The following is a 26,067-nucleotide window of genomic DNA, read 5'->3' on the forward strand; positions in this document are numbered from 1 at the left end:
ACTAGAGAAGTACTCGGCACCGTGCAGGGAATCCAAGGCTTCGTCTATGCACAGCATAGGGTGCACAGCATGCACACATCCTTGCATGTGATCTTGTTGAGTGCTCGGTAATGGACACAAAATCGCACAGAGGTGTCTTTCTTGCAAGCCAAAACAACGGGGGATGACCAAGGTCTAGCAGAGGGCGTAGCAGGAAGCATGTCGGTGACTTCGGCTAGCGATACGTGATACGGTCGATGGTGCAGGATGGATGTGCCATCGGTCTCTATACGATGCATTGTACTCGAAGTCTTTCCCAACGAGCACAGTACAATATGTGCACCTGATGATGTGCTGTTTCCTTGCTGTTTATGTCAGCGCACTCCAGAAAACTGAAAGCAGTTGTTTCTGATTTACAAGACCCTCAGTTGAAGTGGAATGCGCGCCAATTCAAGCTTCATGTTTTTTGAGCAAAGCAAGCAAGTGTTGTGACTGTGAAGGTGTCAGGTCGGAACTGATGGCAGCTGCAAAAGCAGGAGGAATGCGGCCCGTGCAATAGAAGGAACTTCAGAGGAAGCTGCTTTAAAGAAAACAACAGAGATAAACTCCGATTCAGCGGCGCACGCCAATGTAGTGCCTGAACCAATGTAGGTATGAGAACCTTTTTGGATGTCGGATGCATGGATACATAGGTGGGCAAAGGGAATAATGAATATTTAGGGGTGTTGGAATAGTAAACTTTTCTAATCAAATCGAGTACAAATACTTGAGAAAAATGACCTCGAAATGGTGAATCGAATATGGAATATTTTGTCATTTCCAAGCAATGAAGTTTGCGTGGAGACTGTTTGGAAAAAAGAAAAAAAAAAAAAAGAACAGAGAGGGTCATGTAGTTATTTGATACATGTATGCAATGCCGTCCGAAACTACACTCCTATTCAACTGAGGGTCTTGTAAATCAGAAACAACTGCTTTCAGTTTTCTGGAGTGCCCCAACATAAGCAGCAAAGAAACAAGGAAACAGCACATCATCAGATGCACGTATCGTACTGTGCTCGTTGAAGGAGAGAAGTATGATACTACAGCACTATGCATATCGGTTTAAAGGTATGCAAACACGACAAGACTGGAATAAATTAATTAGCTTAATCAAGACTACAAATTCGTATATAGGCTGCCTAAAAGATATAAGTATTGTCATTGCATGGCTGCAAGTTATTCACCAGAAGATTTCTGCCCTGTACGTCCTCTCAGCAACTGATGCCTCTGTGCAAAATCGGGGCTCTCCTGAAGCAAAATAATTCAGAACAGCTATCACTTGCATCAGTCTCTATACTTCGAAACTAAAATGTTGTTCGGAGTCTCGAATATTCAAACAGGAACAAATATTGAACAATCTTGAATAGTGCATTCTCAAATCAAATATGAATTAAGTATCAAGGACTATTCAATTCATATTTGCAATTTTAAATATTCACTCAGCCCTACAAATATCATTTTTAAGTTAACCAATCATATTTACCAGTACAGGCAATCTTTCTTGCATAGCTCATCATGCTCTGCATAGGTTCATTTCACTCTCTAAAACAGCCAATTTTTGCAGGCACAGGAGGCCAGACTCACTTGTAAATATTGGTGGAAGAGGATGAGAGGGGGGGGGGGGGTCAGCTCCCTGCTCACAACTTTGAGTTATTATCACAGTTTCTGTTCGACTACTTTTGAAGCTCCAAAAGAAGTATTAACACCATACTAAATATATATGACTTACTGTGCAAACAATTACACAAAAATTAATTAGATGGTAACATAAAGATTCTGGTCACTCTATATGGCACCGTGGTGCGCGACAAAACTGGACCTAGAGAATGAATGGAGCCACACGTGTATCCCCATGGTGTATTCGTGGTGTCTGGAAGTGCTACTGCTGTCATATAAAACAGCTATATAATTGTATTATGTGAATAAACAGGTCTAATGCAACCACCAGACTTAATTCACAGGAAGCCACTTATACTCACAGCAAACCTTAGTATGTGACTCGTGAAGTGTTGCCTGAGTGCTCAGAAACAGTCATACTGACAGTGCTGCTAAGATCATGCAAGAGGGTCTAATTGCGACAAGTTTTTATTGCCACCATAATTCATTATCACAACTCGCCACTTATGCTCGCATTGAAGCTTAGTTGCTGTATTGCACCTCTTTAAGTGCTCCCGGAGCACTTTTAAACCAGCCAAATATGCCATCAGACAACTCGGGACACAGGCACTTTTTACCATGTCATCCCCATGGTGGCACGCAACAACTGGTTCTCAAACAGAACAATTCCTATTCAATGTTATCCGATAACAAAATGGGAAACCAGCGCTTACCTTTCAGTTCACGTTTCCTAATTCTCGATGAAATTCCAAGTTCTCCAGCAATGTGCAAAGCTTCAGAATGCACATGATCCACACGGTGAGCATAAATCTTGGCACTGGCATCGAGTGTACAGCTGGCACTCTGTTTAAATAAAATGAATATTTTGGCTTGTCTTTTACCAATATCAGATAATCTCTCAAAGCAATCTCACAAGATAAACAATGGCATGCATATATTTTTAAAATATAACCTGGAAATTTGTAGTTCCATCTTCGGCTTGCAAGACCTTTCTGATGTGGTCAATTAAATGCAACTGAAATGCATTTTTGGACGTAATTTTCTGGAAGATAATGTGGCTTTATTAGCATAAAACACTCGTCAGATGTTTCAAGTTTGAAAAGGACCTCACGTTTTCGTTCGACAGACGGATACAGTTGGAGTAATGTTCAGCAAGCTGGACATCGGTGAATGTCGGGGGCACCAATCCAACAGACCTGCGCCTGTGCACGTACCAAAATGATCACGCCACTTCCACAGCCAGCAAGCATATCGGCAACACAAATTATATACACAGACCTTTCGTTCAGAGACGGTTACGACATGACTTACTTTCTGCCCGGTGTTCCAGGAGATTCAATATGTAGCGAATGAAGTTCTTGCAGAAGTTCCTGCTGTCTACTGTGCCTTTCGGCGAAGTCGTCATTGGGCGCCTGCAACGCCGAATCCACAAAACTAGCCCGCGCGCTCTTCGCTTGTCGCCGCGGTGGAGTAGTAAAAGTATCCTCCATTTTCAGGAAGGAGTAAAAGCAGCGGTCCTCGTCCTTTGCAGCTTAAAAGCAACGCTGTAGCAACTGCTGCAAATAAGTCGAAGTAGCAACTTGTATCAAAGCACTAGTGCACAAGCACGCTTACGGCCGAAACAACAATCGCGTGCAGCCAGCTCCTGCGAGCGGTCGTCTGCACAGAACGTGCATAGCGGCGACCGAACACACAAAGCGACACAATAAAATAAGTTCAATATCTATTTGATGCCACTTACCTTCAAAAAAACAATCTAACACGAACTCCAACGTTTTAGAACGTTAGGGAAATTCAAACAAATGGATTTGCACGTTCCCGCCAATTTGACCCCAACACAAAAAATCAAATGTAACCATAACGTTATGTCCAAAAGAGCACCCAAACTATAATTATTACGCTTATTGAGCATTTACACAGCCTACCAAGATCGCATTTTTTTTAAATGTAGTTTTGCAATGATTTGCATGGAACTACATTTCTACGCGCAATGAACATCCGCTTGTGAACTACATGATAGTAGCACAGAACACCCATACAAACTTAGAGAAGGGAAACTGTACCTTCCACAGTGCAACGAAAAAAAGCGTAGCGGTGGCGTTGTGAACTAAAGTATGCGACCGAGAGATGACGCTGGCAAAATCGAAACTAATATCATCATCATCAAGTAGTGAGCAATATGGCCGCTACGGTAGCGGTTCGTAGGGGTGGTCGCGCTGCTCGCTCGCTGGTTTGGGGTGTTTTGTTACCGCTTTCGGGGAGGTATTCGTGTGTACTGTACTCTAACATGACTAAAGATATCTTCATTATGTCGCCAGGTGACCGAGAGGCCTCAACTGGCAATAAAACACTTCAAACATGTAAGCTCACATTGTTTATTGTCAATGGTGAATGAGGCAGTACATGATCACAATTTTCGTACAGCTCAGGTGGACTTAATGTTGTCCGTCACTGAGTTTACAACATACAGAAACACAGATAACCATCTATTTTTTGGGACCCAAAGCTGAAATCGAGCGAAGTTTTCTCATCGTGTTCGGCGTGCCGTAAAGCAGGGAGAACGAAGGTTCAGACAGTGGTATTTATGCCGAGCTGCCCTCGTACTTGTATTGCGTACAGTGCTGCTTGACGTTTTATATTCTCTGCGTTCGACGATTTCCGATAGATTAAAGAAAGGAACACAAAAAATTACTCGGCAAAAATGTACTGTCAGCAAGATAAGCTCGAGCTGCAATGTCTCATTGCTCTCATAACACATTGGCGAGAGGCACGAAGTGTAGGAGGGGGGCGTTATGCTAAATTTTACATCATATTTTATGCTCTTGATATTTTTCTGCTGCACATTTAGTGTTCAGGTGCGGCATAAAGGCTTTGACACAAGTGGAGTACTCGTAGGGAAACCAAGGAACGTTATGGAGACAGCAGTGCTTACAAGGACTTCTGGAAATATTGTGTGAATAAACAAGGACACTAAATCAACATATAAGCAAGCCCAATTAATGCTCACAGATCCGTGGAAAATGGAATTTGTGGTTTCATGTTGAAAAAGAATCTCGGTATAGGTATTCAAACACAGCCAAGAGGTTGCAAGGAGATGAACACTTCAGTTGAGTAACAGAGGTGACCAAGGGAAGCCTCAGCTTGAAGCCAACGTTTCACCAAGCAAACATATTTGTGAGGGCCGAGACGAAGACAAGTTCCCTTGCTCGTTCACTGTTGATTAGCTGAATGCTATTAAGGGACTATGGCTGAACTTATTCTGCAAGTACATTTCAAAATATTTTTGGGAGCACACTGTGCGCAGGTTTTGTCATCTGCTGTTTGAAGAGACAGAAAATTTGCTTTTAGTGATTTCTCAAGTTTGTGAAGTGTGAGATAGGCTGGCCGGTTGTGTGAGCTTGCCTTTTCTAGCTATCTCTTATGGTGCAGTACTAGCCTAGTTATTGATTTCATGCAAACTGTATATGAGCGTCTTGTAGTAAACAAATGTAAAATCATGCGCATTTCCAGATCTAATTCTAATCCTAGCACTTGCCATGCCAACGTTCCCTTAAATTTTGTCATGTCACATAAATAACTTAAATTGGACCAATAATATAGAGTACGTCATTAGCAGTGCTAATCACATGCTTGGGTACTTATGGCGCAACCTTTCCAAAGCACCGTCTACTTTAGAACTACAGCTTTACAAGACTAATTCGCTGGAAACTTGAATATGCATCTGCAATATGGGATCCCAGTCGTGTTAATCTTATTACTTCACTTGAACTAGTACAAAATAACTATACTTTTATTTCTAATTATAACCGTACCGCGAGTATAACTTCAATGTAAACTGGCCTAGCACTCATTCCACTAGCTAATCGCCGCTAAGTCGGCCATCTTTTGCTATTTCATAAAATTTTCTATCACACCACACTTCATGACGACTTCATACTGCGGCCTCAGTGCATTTCAAACTGCGTTGATCATCGCAGTAAGGTAGGAATTGATTTATGGAACACGAAGTCTTTCTTTCATGCCCCGTACATCTCAGAAGTGGAACCACCAACTATCGTAGCCATCACAGATAACAAACTTTTTTGCAAAACATTAGCTAACATTGTATAATCAGGAGAATCATTATGTTACAAGAACTCACTGCACTTGTTTGTTTTACTCTACTACTTTGTAACCACTCCCCTCTTTAATACCTGTGGCCCTGAGGGTACTTTAAGCAAAAATAAAATGAGTTTCACTCATCATGAAGTGTCATTTCCTTAAAATTGCATTAAGCGCTTTTGATCATTTTAAAATTCTTTGCATTTTCATGTAACAAATTATCGTTGTGAGGGAGCATGTGACACTTCGTGGTACTAATGCCCGTCAAATTGATTTGCAAAGAGCAGATGACAGAGTTTGTGCATTAGCAAGTAGGAGCTTGCTACATTGTTTCTGTTCTGGTCATCATGGCTATAATGACTGCAAAAGAAACAAGTTGGGACTCAACATGTTACTTCTCCGATTGTCATAAAGCGCCCTTAAAAGCAACTAAGCTTGTATGTCAAATTTCTCATTCCCGCTCAGTATGATACAGAACTGTAGACTGCTGTTTTCCTAATAGCGCTCACACCTCTCTATCTGGTAAACTTCCAAACATTTCATAGTGAGGCACGTAGTTCAAGAGGACCTGTTGTCATTGTGGTGACAGTTGAGCATCTTGTGGCTTAGCGTGGGCAGCTTGCAGACCAATAATCTCTCTTTTGTCCGTCTTCCTGAAAAGAGAAATGACAAAGCCATGACACACATGTAAGCAAAAAATGGTGAAACAAAAGTTAGTCCCATAAATGAAGAAAAATCACAGTTCTAGTTGAAGTGTTCAGAAACATACCCTGTGAGGATTCTGGCCCTTGATGTTACTTCCAGTGGAGACACGTTCACGGTTGACTTCTATGTCCAGAGACAATGAGTCCAAATATGAGCAGCATCTTGGAGGCTGGAGTCGAAAGAAAAAAGAGCCTCAATTACTATGCTGGAAGTGTGCGCGAGTTTGTGATTCACGTATGACAGAGAACAGTGCACGAAACGCTTCATGGCAGAAAAACGCACAAACACACACACACAACACTGTTTTGAGTGTGCATTTCTTTCAGTGGTGTCCTTGTGTGGGCTGTGCTTAGTCAAGTCTCGATTAGATGACAATTGTTTCTGCCAGATACTAGTAATAAACACAGTCATTTTATTATGTCTCAAATGCAGTTAATCTAACTGTATCACCGGAAGTACACTTGTCACTAATGTGCAGTGAATTTATCGCGGTGTATCATTTATGCAGAAACAGCCAAAACTTTATTACTTATGCTGTACTCATGTTAGCAATTTTAGCAACTTGGCAAAGTAGCAAGAGCCTCGTTTGAATTGCTTTGGAAGGGCAATAACTTTAGAATTATTACTATTTTCTACTTTTAAGAAATAACTACAGGAATCTGCTTTATCCGCCTCGCACGCAAAGAAATTCAAAGTTCAAAATGCGAAGCACTGCTTTTTTACTCACCGGCGCACAAGCCCGGGGGCTGCAAGGTTAATCCGCTTTCGTGGGTAGTGTTCAAGCAGACTGTGCTCGGTTCCAGCGACGAATTTTCGTGCTGGCCAGCACTTTTTTTCGAGCAACCAGACGCAACGCGGCCAAACGCGGCAGATCACAAACGGCGGAAGCCGTGCATGCAGCCGCCAGTGAAACGCCGCAGCTGAGAAAGTTCACCGTCTTAAAACACGTTCGCTTGGTGGCAGCTATCGAATGTTGGACGCATAAACTGGCTGAGGTATTATTGATATCTAATTAAAATGAACCTGCGTGATGCTGCTCAAAGGAAACGACCACCCCGTTCGCAAATATAACCGCCGTACAATTTGAATCGATAAACGGCACGGACTGCAATCGATACCAGTGGGCTGCCGCTAATCACATGTCAGTGAGGCCTCAAAACCTTTATTCAAGTAACAAAGCAGGACTTTAATAACATAAGTCCAATAAAAACAATAGACTTCTTATTTTGTAAAAAAATTACACTGTAATTGTGTTTGTCGGTTATTATATGTACATTAATAGCTCAAATATTGAGTCCTGTTGAGCGCCCCTAGCAGAAAAAATACAAACTAAAGTATTCGACCAATTTACAGTAGCTCCACTTGCGCGCTTATGCTGGAACGCGCCGCGGTTGATTTTTCGCCCTCTGTGGCCATTTGGTGAACTCGGTTTCGACGTAGAAAAGAAAAAGAAAAACGCTTTAAATTTCATTTTTATTTTGCGTTAACAAAGTAATCATTTCACGTCCACTTTAGGTCTGCTACCATTCATGATTACGTAATTTAAGTTCATAACTCTTAGCTATTCCGGCATGTATTGCCGGATATGTCAACGTCGTTCAGCGTGTTCTGTGGTTCGATGGTGGTTCGCCTCTACGGGCGCGGGTAACATAAAGACCCGTGTTTGCGTCTTCATAGTGAATCGCAGTTGTGCTAGTTATGCAGTTCTGAATTGAACTATCAGGCATGGAGAACCCCACACCGGAAGAAAACGCGCCCCGATGCGATCTGCTGGTACAATGCACTGTTTTGAAGGGCATAACCGTTTCATCCGGTAGCCGTACTGCATGTTGCTCGACTATGCTGTTCTGTTCCTAACTGCGAGAGTTATGCAGGCGTGTAGGCGGTGCCGCATTCTTACGCTCGTCTGGCACTTTACCGATATGCTGAAGTGTTTATCAGTTGCCTATAAACGCAGGAAAATGACCCAGCTGTGCTTCAGAAGGCCATTGCAAACGTACAGCGAGAAGTCTCCCGAAAAGAGGACATCTTGCGGCAGCTGAACATAGTAAAAGCACACAGGAAAAAGGTATGCCGGGCACCCGTTAACGTGTTCCATCCTGCAAGCAGTTGCATATAACGCACAGGATTCACGACGTTGTCGTGCTTGTTTACGCTAATGAAGTTAACGTGTTCCATCCTGCAAGCAGTTGCATATAATGCACAGGATTCACGACGTTGTCGTGCTTGTTTACGCTAATGAAGTGAGTGCATGCCACAAAGTGATTTCCCTGTGCAGAACGAGGAGGAGCCCATCGTTGATCTGATTGACCAGTGGCGCTCAGCAGCACAGCAAGCAATCTTGGACTTTCAACAGCACATGGCTGAACCAAGGCCAGGCCTGAAAGATATCCTTTCCAACTTTCAAATTGAACACTCTGTTATTGGCTACAGCGAAGATGATGATTGTTTTGTATAACCAAAGCCAAGCTGGATGTTATTTTCAATTTTCAAGTTGAACCGTTATAGTTACTATATAGTTACTATATAGTCTGTTGTGAAAGTGGCAATTTGTTTTGTGAAACTTGGTTTACGTAAACTAGTCACACGTTTTAAAATAAATTGTACTTGTACTGTTTGTATTGTCAATTGTGCTGTTTATTATTGCTTCACTTCTGCACTTTATTTCTTGCACTGCAGTCGGAGATCAGTGCGGGTTGGGTCTAGTTGGCTTGAATGCATTAAACAGTTTAGGATCCTTCAAGAACTTTGGCATTTTCAGGTAATGTGGCATCATACCTGAAAGAAAAAAAAAAGAAAAAAGTGTAAGACCAAGCATTGCTTGAATGCATTAATGAAAGAGGAACACTTACCACATTTTTTTGCTTTCATGATTTCTGTCTTGACTTTAACTTGTTGCCCTTGACACAGTCCAGTGATGTGTTTCTCATAAATTTTTCCAGTATATGGTGATACAAACTGGCTGAGAAGTTTAACATTCTGTAAAAATGACGTCTGCTTGATTTGTGTGCCATATGCAAGTCAACAAATTTGTTACCATGGTTTAACCACATACAAGGTATATATTATTAGACCATACAGAATTTTTTTTCAATTGCCTGAGGCATATAGCATAATTGTAGTTCCTTACACGAAAATTCATTATTAAGTAAAAAAAAAATGGATTCAACTTAATTAACCCTTTAATGGCGGCACTTATAAATACCCCCCCAAAAGATGCGTATTTTCTATTTAAATCTACAAAACACTTCGAGATTAAGCAGAATGAGCGAAAAGAAAAATAGTTCGCGGGAACTTTCTCGACCATAGGAGGGAAACACCAGGCAGAAAACTGGAAGTGGGCTTTGCCTCAAGCCACCTATGGCTTCATTAGGAATTTGCACAGACAATTCACGTCATATGTGAACCATAGGTGTACATTTCATTTGCTTTACATCACATGTGACACCACAGCATCCGGAGATCTTGCATCCGTCTGTTGCCTCTGCACGTGCTTTCCTTGCTGCACGTGTTGTCCTTGGTGTTAATGTTTGTTGGCTTCTTATTATATGTTTATTAAAAATCTGGCCCCTCGGTTCCCTTTCTTCTCGTTCACTACATAACGAGGGCTCGAATCCGGCAACAATGATGCCTTCAGGTAGCATATGTGGGTTTATTGACCAGTTGCCATCACCCAAAAAGATCACGTGCTCGTGACGCCTGCGACAGAAAGGATGTTCCACATCCGCCCATAGGTTTGTGAGTGGCAGCGCTGGCTAACACTCCCAGGGTTAGTTCTAGTTGTAAAAACATAAATACCCTAGAAAGTGGATGGGAAAATGGCTCCGCGGTAGCTCAATGGTGAGAGCATTGCACGCGTAATGCGAAGACGTGGGTTCGTTCCCCACCTGCGGACAGTTGTTTTTTCATCCATTTTCATTAAATTATCATTTCTTTAATTCAATTAATCAGTACAAGTAATTTCCCCTATGTTGTCCTTGGTGTTATTGTTTGTTGGCTTCTTATTATATGTTTATTAAAAATCGGGCCCCTCTGTTCCCTTTCTTCTCGTTCAAAAGAAAGCAAGTCGCATGCCAAGCTTCTTCCTCCTTGTACTGTGTTCCTGATCTAAACCAACAAATGACACTTGCTGCCTGTAATTAAGTGTTGGTTGAAGGCATTTAGCCAGAAAGTTTCTACTCAATACCGAAACTTCACAAGAAAAAAAATTCTGGTATGTTCCCTGTAGGCAACATTTGTCAATAAAGGGTAAATTACATTACGGTACATATCGCAATTTAGAAATTGTAGCCAGGTGAGTTTGCAAGGCATATCATATCCACTTGTAACAAATTCTAAGGATCGCACAGGTTTTGAGATATACATCATGAAACTTGCAGTATAAATGCACTATTTTATGCATTGAAGCACAAAAGTAACTAGAACACCAACGTATTCTGTTGCACACTTTGGTAATGAATATCTCAAAATTGGCGTCATTCAGAAAATTTGTTCCAGTTGGGTACATACCAGTGGCGTAGCCAGAAATTTTTTTCGGGGGGGGGGGGCTCAAGTTGCAACGCGGCCTCCTCCTTATAAAAGTTGTCGAGGCATCAAATACATGAATAATAACTGCATTGCCATTGCCAATGCCATTGTATATTAGGTGCTGAAAACGAATTATTTAACGCTACGTACAGTCAAGACAAGTAAATTATGTGTTTGTTTCGTAAAAGAATAGCTTCGTATGTCCCAAAAATTGTGGCAGTAATAGCTGATATCAGTGCTTCCGCGTTTTTTTTTTTTTTGTTTGTTTCTGGTCTATCTAATAAGCAAAGAAAATATCACGTGAACTTTAGAACTATATCAGTTCGAAACCAGCAAAGCAGTGCATGCAGCTGGTATGAAAAACGTAAAGGCCATAAAATGAACAAGTTGACAAATATTTTGATGAATCTTTGTCATTTAACAACCTCGTTTACATTTTTGTACATATGCAACGGTCAGGGAAAAACCTCAATGATGCTGTCCTTCGTTGCAACGGATTGCGCAGCAGCAGATGTTACCGCACGTATATTGTAATTGCACCGAAATTATAGTTGCAACAACGAGTACATATAAAAAGCAGAAGTTCCGCAAAATATACATTAGAAATGCGAAGATAGAATGGAATATACAAATGGCAAGAAAGTGTTGCGTGAAACAAAGTTCACTGCTTGTATACACAAAACCTCGCAACAAGATATTTAAATATACGTATAAGTCTGCAATAAATCTACGTATCTAAGGAAACGTCATTGCATATAATGCGTCAAACAAGACAAATAAACATGTTGCACAGTCACAGATAGTAAACTTCACGCATACGAGTATAAAGACAGACGATCCCAACCTTTAATAATAAAATTCTGATTCTGATTCTGATCCAGACAAGAACAAAACTATGATCTCAGAAATTGTGATATGCATTTGGGCCATGCTGCGATCGCGACAGCACCATGTGGCTAGAATAAGAGAAAAATAATGCAGAAATCAACACGAAAATGCGTATTTTAACTGCCTGCACAGCGGCAACAATTATTCTGCACCCAAAGTCAAAGAAGGCTATTGCTTCGTTTCAAAAAAGAAGTAAATACATGTAGCTACAAACGAAAGCCACAGATGATGCGGCAAGTTGATTTACCCAACATCCGAGTGCGTTTTTGGGAAACGCCGCGTGTGCCGGGCTTTCAATGAGCAAGGTTTGTCAAAATTGGTTATTGATGTCCCCGTAATTTTTGTATTCCCAGGATAATTTTGATTATCATGCTAACTGTTACAACAAACGGTGAAAATTTCTGTGGTTTTAAAAGCTAATGAACAGTCATACGTTTTCATAATTACAAGCTTATATAGGAAAGTGAAGGAACACATATTTTTACAGGCATTGATTTTTGCTGCTTCGCTATCTAAACGATAAACTTTACTCGGCGGGGAGGTTTAGTGAAGCGTTCAGTAACTTCGGACACGTTGATGGCGACGTCTCTGTCGGCGTATAGAAGCGCCAGCATAACCATGCGTTCCTCATTGTAAAGCGCAAGTGGTTTTTTTAGTAATCTCATGTTTGAAAATCTCTCTGCGCTGGCAGTGGCACTGGAAGGGCGACTAGAATATGCAGCAGTTTGTACTAGAGCACTGCACGGGCCGATTTTTTCAGCCCGGACCCGGCCCGGGCCCGTTTTTACGTTGGGCTGCCCGCCCGAGCCCGACCAAAACTTTCATGGCGAGACCCGGGCCCGGCCCGGGCACGGAAATAATCTACGTTACCCGCCCGGCCCGGCCCGTCACCCCTTTACCTCAGGCCCGAACCCGGCCCGATACCGAAAAATACATGTTTGTCAGAGTTCAGACGCCCGAGAATAACTCGCTGCACGTTACATGCACACCACCAGAAAGCCCGGCCCGGGCCCGGTTCAAAAAGCACACGCCGTGCCCGAGCCCGGCCCGAGCCCGTGAAAAAACTGCTCTACCGCTTTCGGGTAAGCCCGAGCCCACACAGTGCTCTCGTTTGTACACATGTACATATAACCTGCAGTCTCCATGAGAGAGGGCATCTATTCCTGTGCTGAAACCTAAAAACACTTCGATATCGTTTCCTCAGCACCACGCTCGACAAGGTAGACAGCCGTCCTCTTACGGAAGCCACAATTCTTGGTCCCTGGTCCCAGCCGACGTCGGAACAAACTGCTTTAAAAGCGCTATTACGCTTTTTAAAAGAAACAGGACTTAGTGAAAAACTATAGAATGTGTGGACTGATACGTTTCTTTTAGTTTTCTTTTTAATCTTCTTTTGTTTTCTAATATTTTCTGCCCTTACCCCATCCCCCTGTGCAGAGTAGCCAATCGGACACTTAACCTGATTAACCTCTTTGCCTTTCACCTCTTATTTTCCTTCCTTTCTTCATTCGATATCGTTGACATCCTTGTTTACGTACCTTGCACAAACAGTAAGCTGTTCGATTCCAGCAATATCCGTCGTTTCGTCAGCAAGTACGGAGAAGCAGCCTGCAGCGTTCACTTTTGCATCTAGGCTTTCTTTGGTAATTTCACCACAAATTTCTATAATTTGGATTGGTACATCTGGTTTAAATACGAGGCATTACTGGGGCAACTTTCCAAATGGTTCTTCAGATGTGTATCTCCACAATCAGCTCGCATGCGAAGAAGCGTTCTGGAAATACCAGTATTTTCAGCGGAGGCTTTACTTAAATCCATAGGACCAGTGTCCCTATCGCCACGGAGAGCAAGACCTTGCCGCCCGCAAAAAAGAACTGTCTCAAATTAAATAGGCCGTTGAGTTTCTTCTGTTTTCTCTTATTTTACTTTGCCTGCCCTGGTCCAGCTTATCGATCACATTGGACGTGCTTTCTGAAAATGTTTGGAGAAAATTATCAGATGCCAGCTGACAGTCGCGGTGATATTAATTATTTTCCTGTGCGTGGAAGATTGCGAGCACGTGCTTCCATTTCTGGAACGGCTTAGACGCGCGTTCGAGTGCGTGCATGTTGGCCCAAGTTTATAAACCCAGAAAGTTCCAGAATTAAAAATCAGAAGCACGCCTTTGGAAATGTCAGTGCACTTTCGCGTCAAAAGTGTATGAGAACTTTATACTCAAGTTTCGGAATTGAAATCCATGCGCTCCGTAGATTCCGGTGCGGCTGCGAGATGCCGCGACGCGCCCGCTCGCTATCGAAAATCCCTTGAAACTTTGTGCTCGGCTGGGGCTCCTTACGTTATGTGACTCTAGTTGCATGGGCGTTTCCACGAAATGCAGCCCGAGTTCGCAATTTTCGCGCCGAAATGTCCTTTCGAGTGTCAAAAAGACATTGTAGACAAAATCCACAATAATTTCCGGCGCCGGTGGTTGTTTTGGTCGGCGGTGCATGACAGCACGAAAAAATTTCGGGGGGGGGGGGGGGGGGGCTGAAGCCCCATCAGCCCCCCCCCTGGCTACGCGCCTGGTACATACGCCTTATGTACTCACCAGCCACAATTCATAAATAGTAGTATGTGCCATAAAGTAGTTATTAAATGTGTAGCGAAGAAGAGAGACGCTAGTGGATTCAGCGCTACTGGCTCTAAACGCTAGTGGGTCGAGCGCTCTCACTGCTCCGAGCTCTTCCAAATAAACACCTTTAGAAATGTAATTAGTGAATATGTCTTCATTAGTCAATTATGAATTCCAATTGCTCGCCACTAATGCCCGCCACCGAGTAATCCAGCTCAATGACCAGAATTATGCTATCTCCCACAGGCGATATTTAAAAATTCTGTATCATTAAAAAAAAAGCCAAGTATGTGAGTACTCTTTGTTGTTGAGACATACTATTGTGAGCTTTGTGAAAGCAAACACAACTTCATGGTAGGCAGTGCCAATACACAAGTTAGATACATATCTTCAAATTTTTTTATCACAGAATACTATAACCTTATAGTACAGCTCCATGCTTGACGTTGACAATATTAAATCTATTATTTTACTAGTTCTATATTGTGCACCAATCTGGCATGTATTCACAATGAGAAGTGAGAGGTTTGACAGCATTCAAAGAGAGCAGTTTGCTTTGTTTACAATCAATTTGACCATGCACCTGTAGCTGACTTGTAAACTAAGGCAAATTTTCAGGCTTTATTGTATTTATGTACAATACACCTAAGGGCCCTCATGCGAGGCTACTACATGGAGGGGGGACAAACTCGTGCAGGTAAAATACATGACGTAATAGTTCAGCGGAAATGAATATGAAGTTTCCCTTTAAGGGGGGGGGGGAGGTAAAATACAGCACTAGCACTCGAAATACAACTACTATTAATACATTGACTACAGTAGAAACGTGAAATATATACAAGAAATAAAACTACATGAAATAACAACACACAAGGAACATGAAATAAATAGATATGAACAGGGGGTATATGCAGTAATTCTGGAAATCATAAGAAACTTGATACACAATATGTTAATATGTACATATAACAATAAGTAATAACTAATCTGCTACCTCAAACCGTTTTCTTGCAACAAGGTTTGGAAAGATGGTAAGGTAACTTCAATAGCTATGCGTGATGGTGCGTTATTCCATTCTATTATTGTGAGAGGAATAAATGATCTTGCATAAAGAGTGAGCAGCACGTTATGCGTTTACTTTGTTAGCATGGCCACGACGCGGGAAGACTGCAGGGGGTGGAGAAAAAGAAGTCATCGTGAAGCGTGGAATGATGATATAGTTTATGAAACGCCAGCAAACTGGCGTTGACGTGATAGTGGTGCCAAGACGGCACATTGTAACGCTGTAAAGCTGGTGAAGCGTGAATAATATGAAAATATGAAGCGAACAGCACGGTTTTGCAGGGATTCAATGTTGTTGATGATATGCTTGATTGGGATCACATACGGCAGAAGCATATTCGATTTTTGGGCGGATCAGCGTGATACAAGCAAGTTTTTTTAAGTGTGAAGGTGTGTGCTTGAGGTTATCTGGGCCCTGAACCACCCCTCAGGCTTGGTGAAATAACATAGTCCGCGGGTAGCATACGCTGTTATGAACATCTCAGCCAAGTTCTGCTGCTGTACATGGAACTCACAAGCGGAGCGCGAAGTCACCTTTTTCTCAAACACTCTCGTTTCAAAAACCCCACGATCCTCACTCTTTTCTGTGCGCGTTATTTCGTCAAAGCGCACTCCAATACGCGGCTGCTATTGGTCGCTGCGGTCGGCTACACCGCGGCCGCTCTCTGAGGACAGCCGCGTTTGGCCTACGTTTAGCGCGGCGTGGGCACCAAGTCGGAAATTTGAACTGCACGCCACGGTGACGTCTCCACCGTAGCTTTCGCAGTGCAAGGCTTTGGAGGAGGAAGAGGAGCACAATGGAGGCCGTGTTTGACTGCCGATAACTCCGCTTCTGCTGAACGCATTGAAGTACTTTTTGCGGCAAAGTGATTCTGAAATAGCCTATTTTCAATTCAAATGTCTTTCTCCATTTCAATAAAAAGTGGTTCAGGGCCCCTTTAAGAAGACTGAATGCTCGGTTAGCTGATGCTAAGATGGTGTTAATATGGTAATGACAAGTTAAATCAGACTGAAGATGAAGGCCAAGGTACTTGTACGTTGGCGTAAGTTCTACGCTAGCGTTATTGAGAAAGTAGGCTGTAGGAAGTCGAGTAGAATGGTTGGTAAATGACATTTGCTTTGTTTAGGTGCATTTAGAGACATTAACCACAAGCAACCCCAAGCAGTCACTGCATGAAGATAAGTTTGTAAAGAAAGGCGGTCAGCATCATTAATATTATTACAATATATAAAACAATCATCAGAAAATAATTTAATTCGAGATGAGACACATTTGGGTAGATGATTAATAAATAAGAAAAGTAGGGGACTAAGTACGCTGCCCTGGGGGACTCCAGATGTTAACGATGTCTATCGTTCTTATACAAGTACAGGGAAAACACGGGGAATGCGGGAGATGGAAATTCAAGACGATGAGCAACACGAGAACAAGGTGAGAGCAGGAGCCAACCTTTTCAAGGCAACATATGCTCTCCTCGGCACAGTATACAATAGGTATGGTTCTTCTAAAGGAAAGAGAAGGCGGGTGGGCGAGTAACAAGCAAGAGTGTGTTAGCAGCGAGGGTGTAGAATTGAGAAGAAAAATAATGCGCTACTGATAGTCGGAGGAATTTGAGGCAGCGCCCTGTGTTAGCCAGTTGATGTGTCATTGTAGGTTCCTCTTTTCGTGGAAGGGGCCTGGACGACGGGGAGGGGGCTATCTGCTCTGCTGGAGGTCAGTGAACTATCGTGTCTCTGAAAGAGAATAAAAGTAGCGGCAGAAAAATGGTGCTCATGGAAAAAAAAGGGGGATAAATATATAAATAAAAGAACGAAACGAATGAGTGAAGGGAAAGGGAGGTTGGAATATTATTGACAATCCAATAACAAAAAAAATTAAAAAGCTAAGCAACTCATTGAAACATAACTAAGTGCTGTTGCCTATACTTTGAAGTTTAGCATAGCGAATAGATTCTAAAGCTCCCTTTGAAACGTTCATGCCTAGTGATTGCAATGTCCAGAACTTATGGATGAGGTACAATTCTCTGTATTTTCTGTCTCGTGCAGAACGGAAATTTGACTAGTATGTAGAGTTGAAGTTCATCAAAGTTATGACCTGGTTGGTTGAAATGCTCGGCGCCTTAGCTGTGTCCACGCGATTTCTGTTTAACCTGACATTCATTGATTGTCCCGTTTCGCCGATATATTGTTTCTTACAGAAGGAACACTCAAGCATATAAATTACATCGGAACTAGTACAAGTAAAGCTAGTTTTCACTTCGTGTGTATAGCTATTTGTGGTGCTTTTAATTTAAAGTTCACTTTGAAGGTGCCTGCTGGTTTTGCACCTGGGACGAGAGCATGGTTTTATTACGGGGGAATGATGTTGGCTGACTTTTGCATGCACTAACATGTCTTTAAAGTTTCTGTTGCGGCGATAGGTAACTCTTGGTACGTCCGGGAAGCTCTTCTCAGACGCTCGTTACTTGATAATATTGGGTGGTATTTTCGTAGGATGTTGTTTATGTTTGGGAGGGCATTAGAATATTTTGTTATAAAGGCTGGCGGTCTATCAGATTCTCGTGTAGATTATTTCTTAGCTAATGCCGACTGCCTCTCTAATCTTGACGCGACGTCATAAGCCCGGTCAAGAGGAATTTGAGGATAGCTTCGTTCCGCTAGCGTTACTTTAAGGTCATTTAGGTGGTGTACATAATCGTTCTCTTCTCTACAGATTCTTCTAATTCGTTTCACTTGTCCGATAAAAATTCCTCGCTTGCAGTGTCGCGGTTGATGACTGGTGTAGTCTAAATACTGCTGACTATCCGTAGGCTTCCGATAAAGTGTCATTCTCAGTTTTCCATTTTCTATGTAAACCGTCGTGTTGAGCAAGTTGATTTGACTAGCAGAGTGATGAGCAGTGAACTTAATACTCAGGTGAAAGCGGTTGAAATGGCTAATTAGGTCGGTTAATGCGTTTGTGCTGTGTTCCCATATTATGAATATGTCATCAATGTAAAGCAGGTAGGTGTGGGGTTTTAAAGGGTACGATTTTATCAGGTTTGCTTCAAGCTGTCCCATGAAAATGTTGGCATACGTGGGAGTGAATGGTGTTCCCATGCTTGTGCCGAAAGGTTGTAGGTAGTGAATAGAATCGAATTCGAAATAGTTGAGCGTGAGAACTAACTCGAAGTGACAGGTAAACTTCAGGAGTGTGCGCTTGGGGGTAGCGGCGCCACGACACGCACAGAGACCTCATTGCCACAGCACGACAGCACATTTCATAATTCACTGCGGGACTAATGACCTGAACGACAGGTGACAGCACAATTGAGGCTATGAAAACGCTCATAAACGACTTGCACACCAACAGACCAAACGGAAAATCACCCTGACAACAGAACTTCCCAGGATCGCAAACAAGCACAGGCCACTTTTTTAACAATCAGAGACACTCCTAGCTCACGCACTAGGGACACACAAGCTCAATGATTTTCTTCTGGACACTGGATACCAACACGAAAACGTAGATGTCATCCACCACGCTGAAATACACCAGGACCCAGACATTCTGCTCGCCCGGGACGGACTGCACCCCAATTTTTATGGCATCAAGGTAATTGCCAACGTCAAGTACAGGCTCAAGAACTCACCGACGCAGCCAGCAACACCAGTAAAGCCTGCATCCCAGCTAGCTACAACACAGAAACACGCCTGAAATCGTCGACACCAGCTCGTATGCATGCTCCACCGAAGCTAGGACCCAAGAAGCATCTACACAAACGGTGGACGCGGAACCAACACCACCTGCTCCTACAGAAGCCCACAACCACCCGGAAAGCCGTCACATAAACAGCTACATACACCAATAAGTAGACATAGACAGACAGACACCGATGCAGGCCTCGACAAATAAAGAAAACATAAAAAGACACCACCTAAAGATGTTTCACCCCGGATGTCTGCCCGAGCCAAACAAAAATGACTACCACGCACTACGGATAGCACACGCAACAACAAATCTCGCTCGCTCTTTCCAACAATCTCGCAAACTCACCGTCAAACAGACAAATTACAGATTTCACTTAAAAACCTACGCTAGCTGCATAAAACACAGGAAAATCACAAAAGGCCTTAGAATTAAGATTAGATGTGCCCTCGGCTTTTTACCCTCCAGGCTATTATTGAAGTGGAATGCTGTCCTAGAAAATGCATCGCTCTCTTTAATTGATATTCTCGAAGAACACTGCCAGGAACAACTTGCGATAATTACTAATCAGCTCGACAGCATAAATTTATCTGAACCGGAAAAAAGAGAACTTGGAAAATTCGTCGAAACTAGGGAGGAAAACCTACTAGATAAATACTAACAAAGGTATTGGAGCCACACATCCACCTAAGAAAACTACTATGACACCAACAGCACATATCTCCGGCGATATGCCACGAGTGAACATCCAGTGCACTGCAGCAACGTAGTAGCCATATCACAGAGTTTAAATCCTGATGAAGTTGATCTTCTCAAACGTGGTCTAACGTTTTGTCCCACAAACAACACAGTAAATGAGTATGAACTCCACAAAGATATAATAGAGTTTTCAAGACGCATGCATATCAAGGAATTCTTTTTCGATAGGCCCGACGTAGGAAAACAGGATAAAGACTCTCTCAGACCACCTAGCACATGGACACTGGAAGTCGAACAGTGCCCAGACCTTGATTTATACATAAAATTAATCTCAAAGGAAATTCTAGAGTCAATGTGGCATTGCCACAAGCGATAAATTTGTCCCCCACTCAGCACAAAATTCTTAAAGAACTCGCAGAAAGGATATTGTAATAAAACCTTGAGACAAAGGCGGCAGTATCATAATCTGGCCCATAGAAAAGTACAAAATGAGGCCTTCAAATAACTGAGCAACCACGCCCGTTACACAAAACTCGACTCTAACCCAACTTCGGCTTACAACAACCTTGTGAAACGTACCATAGCGGAGCTCCTGTCCCAGATCACCCAGTCTGAATATTACTTCATGATGCGCATTAACAAAGAAACCGGCCGCGTTTACCTTCTTCCTAAAATGCATAAGGTTCCCGTAGAAGAAATATTTACAGCAGAAATCCCAGGCAGGCCTATAGTGTCTAATAACAACACACCTACCGAGTCACTATCTAAATTCTAAATCACCATGTTTGACATCCCAACCACCCTACCATCTTTTGTTCAAGATACGCCCCACTTCCTTCGAATTATCGTCTCTATTAACGCTAACCAAATCCTCTCCGACTGCGCTATTCTAGCAATTTTAGATGTTTCAGCTCTTTACACTAACATACCCATAAGTGAAGGAATTGAAGCCGTGCCAAATTTCCTCGCAGTCAATCCTCAAGCACACGCTCCTGAAGTTTACCTGTCACTTCTCGAGCTAGTTCTCAAGCTCAACTATTTTGAATTCGATTCTATTCACTACCTACAAACTTTCGGCACAAGCGTGGGAACACCATTTGCTCCCACGTATGCCAACATTTTCATGGGACAGCTTGAAGCAAACCTGATAAAATCATACCCTTTAAAACCCCACACCTACCTGCGTTACATTGACTACATATTCATAATATGGGAACACGGCACAAATGCACTAACCAACCTAATTAGCCATTTCAACCGCTTTCACCCGAGTATTAAGTTTACTGTTCACCACTCTCCTAGTCAAATCAACTTGCTTAACACGACGGTTTATATAGAAAATGGAAAACTGAGAATGACACTTTATCGGAAGCCTACGGATAGTCAGCAGTATTTAGACTACACCAGTCATCAACCGCGACATTGCAAGCGAGGAATTTTTATCGAGCAAGCGAAACGAATCAGAACAATCTGTAGCGAAGACAACGATTATATCCACCACCTAAATGACCTTAAAGTAACACTAGCGGAATGAAACTATCCACAAATTCCTCTTGACTGGGATTATGACGTCGCATCAAGATTAACAAAGCCCCCAGTCGGCATTAGCTAAGAAACAACCTACACAAGAATCACAAGAATCTGATAGACCGCCAGCCTTTATAACAAAATATTCTAGTGCCCTCCCAAACAAACATCCTACGAAAATACCACCCAATATTATCAAGTAGCGAGCATCTGAGAAAAGCGTTCCCGGACGTACCAAGGGTTACCTATCGCCGCAACAGAAACTTTAAAGACATAGTGCATGCAAAAGTCAGCCAACATCATTCCCCCGTAATAAAACCATGCTCTCATCCCAGGTGCAAAACCTCCAAGCACCTTCAAAGTGAACTTAAAATTAAAAGCACCACAAATAGCTATACACACGAAGTGAAAACTAGCTTTACTTGTACTAGTTCCGATGTAATTTATATGCTTGAGTGTTCCTTCTGTAAGAAACAATATATCGGCGAAACGGGACAATCAATGGACGTCAGGTTAAACGGACATTGCGTGGAAACAGCTAAAAAGCTCCCCAAAGCCGTCGCCGAGCATTTCAACGAACCAGGCCATAACTTTGATGAACTTCAACTCTACATACTACAGTCAAATTTCCGTTCTGCGCGAGACCAAAAATATAGAGAGTCGTACCTCATCCATAAGTTCTAGACATTGCAACCACTAGGCTTGAACGTTTCAACAGGAGCTTTAGAATCTATTCGCTATGCTAAACTTCAAGGTATAGGCAACAGCACAGAGTTATTTTTCAATGAGTTGCTTAGCTTTTTAATTTTTGTTATTTTTTGTTATTGGATTGTCAATAATATTCCAACCTCCCTTTCCCTTCACTCATTCGTTTTGTTCTTTTATTTATATATTTATCCCCCTTTTTTTTCCATGAGCATCATTTTTCTGCTGATACTTTTATTCTGTTTCATAGACACGATAGTTCACTGACCTCCAGCAGAGCGGATACCCCCCTCCCCGTCGTCCAGGCCCCTCCCACGAAAAGAGGAACCTACAATGACACGTCAACCGGCTAACACAAGGCGCTGCCTCAAATTCCTCCACCGACTATCAGTAGCGCATTATCTTTCTTTTCAATTCTACACCCTCGCTACTAACACACTATTGCTTGTTACTCGCCCATCCGCCGTATCTTCTCTTCCCTTTAGAAGAACCATACCTATATATACTGTGCCAAGGAGAGCATATGTTGCCTTGAAAAGGACAAGTCCACTTGTTTTAAACGTTAGCTCCTGCTCTCACCTTGTTCTCGTGTTGCTCATCATCTTATATAAATACAGCATTTTAAGGTCAATGCACCTGAAGTTTTTGTTCTTCCTCGAGTAATAAAAATGGCACGATTGAACTGTTTGAATTGATTTGGCACCATACTAAACATGTATAAATAGCTTTTTTTTTAATTCTATGTGTGCACTGTTTGTTGTGGCCACTTTCGTTAAGTTTTATGTCCTTCATTATGTTGCTTCATTATGTGTCATCCATCACTGTTGCTAAGCACTGCGGTCACTTTCATTTTGTATTTTCACTGTACTTCGTATGTAACCCTGTATAACCTAACATATAATATATGCTACGCTGAGTTTTATGCCCTTAATATTCTGACTTAAGCGTGGGAAAATTAATGCAAAGCCCAAAGTTGTGTTTTTAATATGCTAGCGAAATGGTGCTTGCCTTAGCCAAGGCACAAATCAGGCGAGCCTAGCATTCTCATGAGTGCATAGCTCGATTAGCTGTCAGCTACGTTTGCTAGATGGCAGCTTTTCAGGGGGAAATCATGCCCGACTTATGTCGAATCTGACTGCCTTCATTTAAGGTACAAAAATAAGGAAACATTAGGTTACGCCCAGAAACAGTCTTATCTCACCACCTTTTCACAAAAAGTTTGAAGGGTACGGCCATGCTTGGGACTTGTCTGTATGGGACACGTGCTGCTAGAACTGTAATAATAAGCCAAACGAAGCAGGTGCACTAGGCTGTGGCATATGGCTGCCAGATTTCAGAAAGCAGGGGTGCCTGGGACTCCTGCTTTCTGTCACCTCTGTGCTAAAAGGTCTATAAATGTGATTGTGGATTAACTGGCAAAAGCCACCCACCTGGCCACCCACTGGCAAAGAAAAAACTGTTTTCATCAAAACACTTATGCCTTCTCTCCTGTGTATTTCGCAAATGAACATAAAAGCGTATCTGTGCATAAGAGTAAGAAGACTGCCTAACAACAGTGCCCGATCCTCATCCCACATTCCTTTAAAATTTGGAATACACTTACCAAATATAAGTTGGTATGCTGACAAGGATGGCTAATGAGTAGCAAGAAACATGACATTATCTTTTACATATGCTAGCCTGTGTATGCAAACCCCTGTTGGGCTGGTTGACATGCTCATCAGCACATCAATGCACAGAGTGAGCAAATGGAGTTAGAAGTTTAATTAAAGGAGAGAAAAACAAGGAATACATGCCCCAAGTGTATTTGACACCAAATAGGTTTGTAAGGAAAAGCCCACTGACACAGTTAAACTTCAACAGACTGGTCAAATGCCCAAGGATAAATAACTGCAGTGTGTAGCAATGTGGCAACAGACCAGGCAGTAAACAAAAGCACCTAGTTGATGGAGTGCTCTGTGCAATGCGGTTAGCAATGCAAGAACACAATAGATGCAAGAGGATCTGCCATGCACTGCCCAATTAATGAAACAAGAAAGGTAGGCAGCAGATGCTGAGAAAGGGCTAAGTAAATGAACCGAACACAGAAGAAATGTATGCAAGCGTAAGTGTGAAATTGTGACATTTACCAGCTGTTGCGAATATGCATGAAATGTGTGTTAAAGACTGCAATGTATCTCCTCCGAATGTACACTTTGAGAAGAAAAGTGCATGTTTGTATCTTGTATCACACGCCATAGTCATTTCCATGACATTATCACTTGTCATCCTGCGCAGCTTATGTGGAGAGGGCTTAGAGGATTCTCATTACTATGAGCTTAGGTGCAAACACCATGCACAAAGCAGTAATTGTGCAAAGTGCTTCTGGCTTGCATAAAAAAATGTTTCATGTTGAAACATTTCCATAGCATTTCACAGTGCAGAAATAATAATTACTACATCTGAAACTTATAACAGAGTGGCAAAGCTTGAAAACTACTGACAAAGTCTGTGATGCACAGTAACAATGCAAACGAACCCACACATTTAACCACACTCTGAAATCGGTACCCTCTGATATACTGTTTACCAATTGAAATAACATTGCTTATCACAAAACACACAGTTCAACATATCTTGTAGTCATGTTGGGCCAGCACATGGAGCTATCATGCCACAGTGCAAGATCCTCGAAAATATGAGTTGCCTTGCAGGCAGGAAAAGTGGAGAACTACCAGTTTCGTCAAGCCAGAGCAGTGGTCACTACAAAAATGGTGCCTCACCTTGTAGTCAACTTCTATGTTATGCTTGCAGAGAATGCACTGGCGAGGCTCCCTTTTAAATGGGTTTTCCATGTTGAAATCTGGCTGTTTGGGAGAGACATTGCGAACTGAATGTTCAAGAAGACAACCAGGCGACATAAGTAACGTACCATGTCTTCATCTACTGCCGTTTCTTGCTCTTTCATCGCATGGCTGGAAGATGTGCTGTAGACGCTGCCTTTCAGTGCTGGCTCAAGAAGAATCGGCAACGGACATCAGCAAGGGTTAACACAAAGGTGAAAGTCCCAAAGGCAATAAACTGACACTTTTTTTTTTTTTTTTCTCCAATCTGACCATTCGAAACAGAACTTGTTCCACGCAGTTATTTCGCACCCACGCGCCGTCAAATGTAAACGTTCACAATAAGCTTCACATTAAACAAGAATTTGGGCATGCGAAAAACTATTACAGTAGCAAATTAAGCTAGTGGTATGAAGGTGATTCTGGTAAGTTATAAATGAAACCAAACGGCTACGCTTGTCACGATGAGTGGTACGAAACCAGTCGTTTCCGCGGCAGGATCTCGGGAACAGCAATAGCTATAAGTATTACACAAGCTTGCCACACTGCACATGCAAATAAAAAAAAGTCTCAAACAATGAGATCCAAAATAACGATATCACCGGAACATTCAAAGTCATTACCTGAAAGAATCGTGGTGCGAACTTGAAACGTTACAGGCCCAGCGCGCAACACGTTCATGGTGCCCAGTATTCGTGCTAGAGGTAGGTATCTGAGCATAATGAATTTACGTATGCCTTGCAACAATTGACATGAAACGTTTGACTGTGTTCACGCTTGATGCGTAGCTATCACAGGAAATGGGCCCGCAGGACTACCCAATCATACAAACGCCGCTGGCTGACTCCATGTGCATGTCCGAGTTTCCATTGCTGATGGCGATGACTGTGGTGATGGCCACTATCCCTATTAGGGTATATAACTGAAACTAAAGCTAAAGCCGGAAAAAAAAAGAAAGAAAAGAAAACATTATTTTTGCTCAAACCAGGATTGAACCGGAACATTAAGATTTTTTTTTACTTAGAAGCAAAACCGATAAGAAAGAATAACTAGGTCGACTCGCAGTTATGAAAGAATAATGGTTTTCGTTTCAGTTT

The 26,067-nt window shown here is 42.3% G+C and overlaps 3 protein-coding genes across 3 annotated transcripts in view; 1 reads left to right on the forward strand and 2 right to left on the reverse strand.

Moving 5' to 3' along the window:
* Positions 1-3,585, reverse strand: part of LOC119459306 (condensin complex subunit 2) — a 72,003-nt gene extending 68,418 nt beyond the window's left edge. The window contains exons 1-5 of the mRNA XM_037721123.2: positions 3,377-3,585; positions 2,947-3,191; positions 2,747-2,837; positions 2,588-2,677; positions 2,349-2,478 (exon numbers count right to left, since the gene is read on the reverse strand). Of these exons, the coding sequence (XP_037577051.1) occupies positions 2,349-2,478; positions 2,588-2,677; positions 2,747-2,837; positions 2,947-3,125 (490 nt within the window). The 5' untranslated portion in view covers positions 3,126-3,191; positions 3,377-3,585. The remainder of the gene's footprint in view (positions 1-2,348; positions 2,479-2,587; positions 2,678-2,746; positions 2,838-2,946; positions 3,192-3,376) is intronic.
* A 4,432-nt stretch (positions 3,586-8,017) lies between these two features.
* On the forward strand, positions 8,018-9,058 carry LOC119459334 (swi5-dependent recombination DNA repair protein 1 homolog). The gene is made up of 3 exons (XM_037721145.2): positions 8,018-8,214; positions 8,399-8,509; positions 8,720-9,058. Exons 1-3 carry the CDS (start codon positions 8,167-8,169, stop codon positions 8,897-8,899), a joined length of 339 nt encoding a protein of 112 aa, XP_037577073.1. The 5' UTR covers positions 8,018-8,166; the 3' UTR covers positions 8,900-9,058.
* LOC119459327 (28S ribosomal protein S18c, mitochondrial-like) lies at positions 9,057-25,861 on the reverse strand. The gene is made up of 5 exons (XM_037721136.2): positions 25,594-25,861; positions 25,060-25,136; positions 24,911-24,994; positions 9,294-9,420; positions 9,057-9,219 (listed from the first exon to the last, which is right to left on the reverse strand). The coding sequence occupies exons 1-5, from the start codon at positions 25,688-25,690 to the stop codon at positions 9,128-9,130; spliced, it is 477 nt and encodes a 158-aa protein (XP_037577064.1). The 5' UTR covers positions 25,691-25,861; the 3' UTR covers positions 9,057-9,127.
* Positions 25,862-26,067: the final 206 nt, after the last annotated feature.

Source organism: Dermacentor silvarum, chromosome 1, assembly GCF_013339745.2.
Source record: "Dermacentor silvarum isolate Dsil-2018 chromosome 1, BIME_Dsil_1.4, whole genome shotgun sequence".
NCBI lineage: Eukaryota > Metazoa > Arthropoda > Arachnida > Ixodida > Ixodidae > Dermacentor > Dermacentor silvarum.

Bases quoted from the DNA above. Each gene is read 5' to 3' on its own strand.
- LOC119459327 (XM_037721136.2), bottom strand. From the start codon at position 25,690: ATGCTCAGATACCTACCTCTAGCACGAATACTGGGCACCATGAACGTG. The intron at 24,995-25,059 runs GTACGTTACTTA...TCTCCCAAACAG, and splicing joins CGGCAGTAGATGAAGACATG to CCAGATTTCAACATGGAAAA. The intron at 9,220-9,293 runs GTAAGTGTTCCT...TTTTTCTTTCAG, and splicing joins CATGAAAGCAAAAAAATGTG to GTATGATGCCACATTACCTG.
- LOC119459334 (XM_037721145.2), top strand. From the start codon at position 8,167: ATGGAGAACCCCACACCGGAAGAAAACGCGCCCCGATGCGATCTGCTG. The intron at 8,215-8,398 runs GTACAATGCACT...CTATAAACGCAG, and splicing joins CGCCCCGATGCGATCTGCTG to GAAAATGACCCAGCTGTGCT. The intron at 8,510-8,719 runs GTATGCCGGGCA...TTCCCTGTGCAG, and splicing joins TAAAAGCACACAGGAAAAAG to AACGAGGAGGAGCCCATCGT.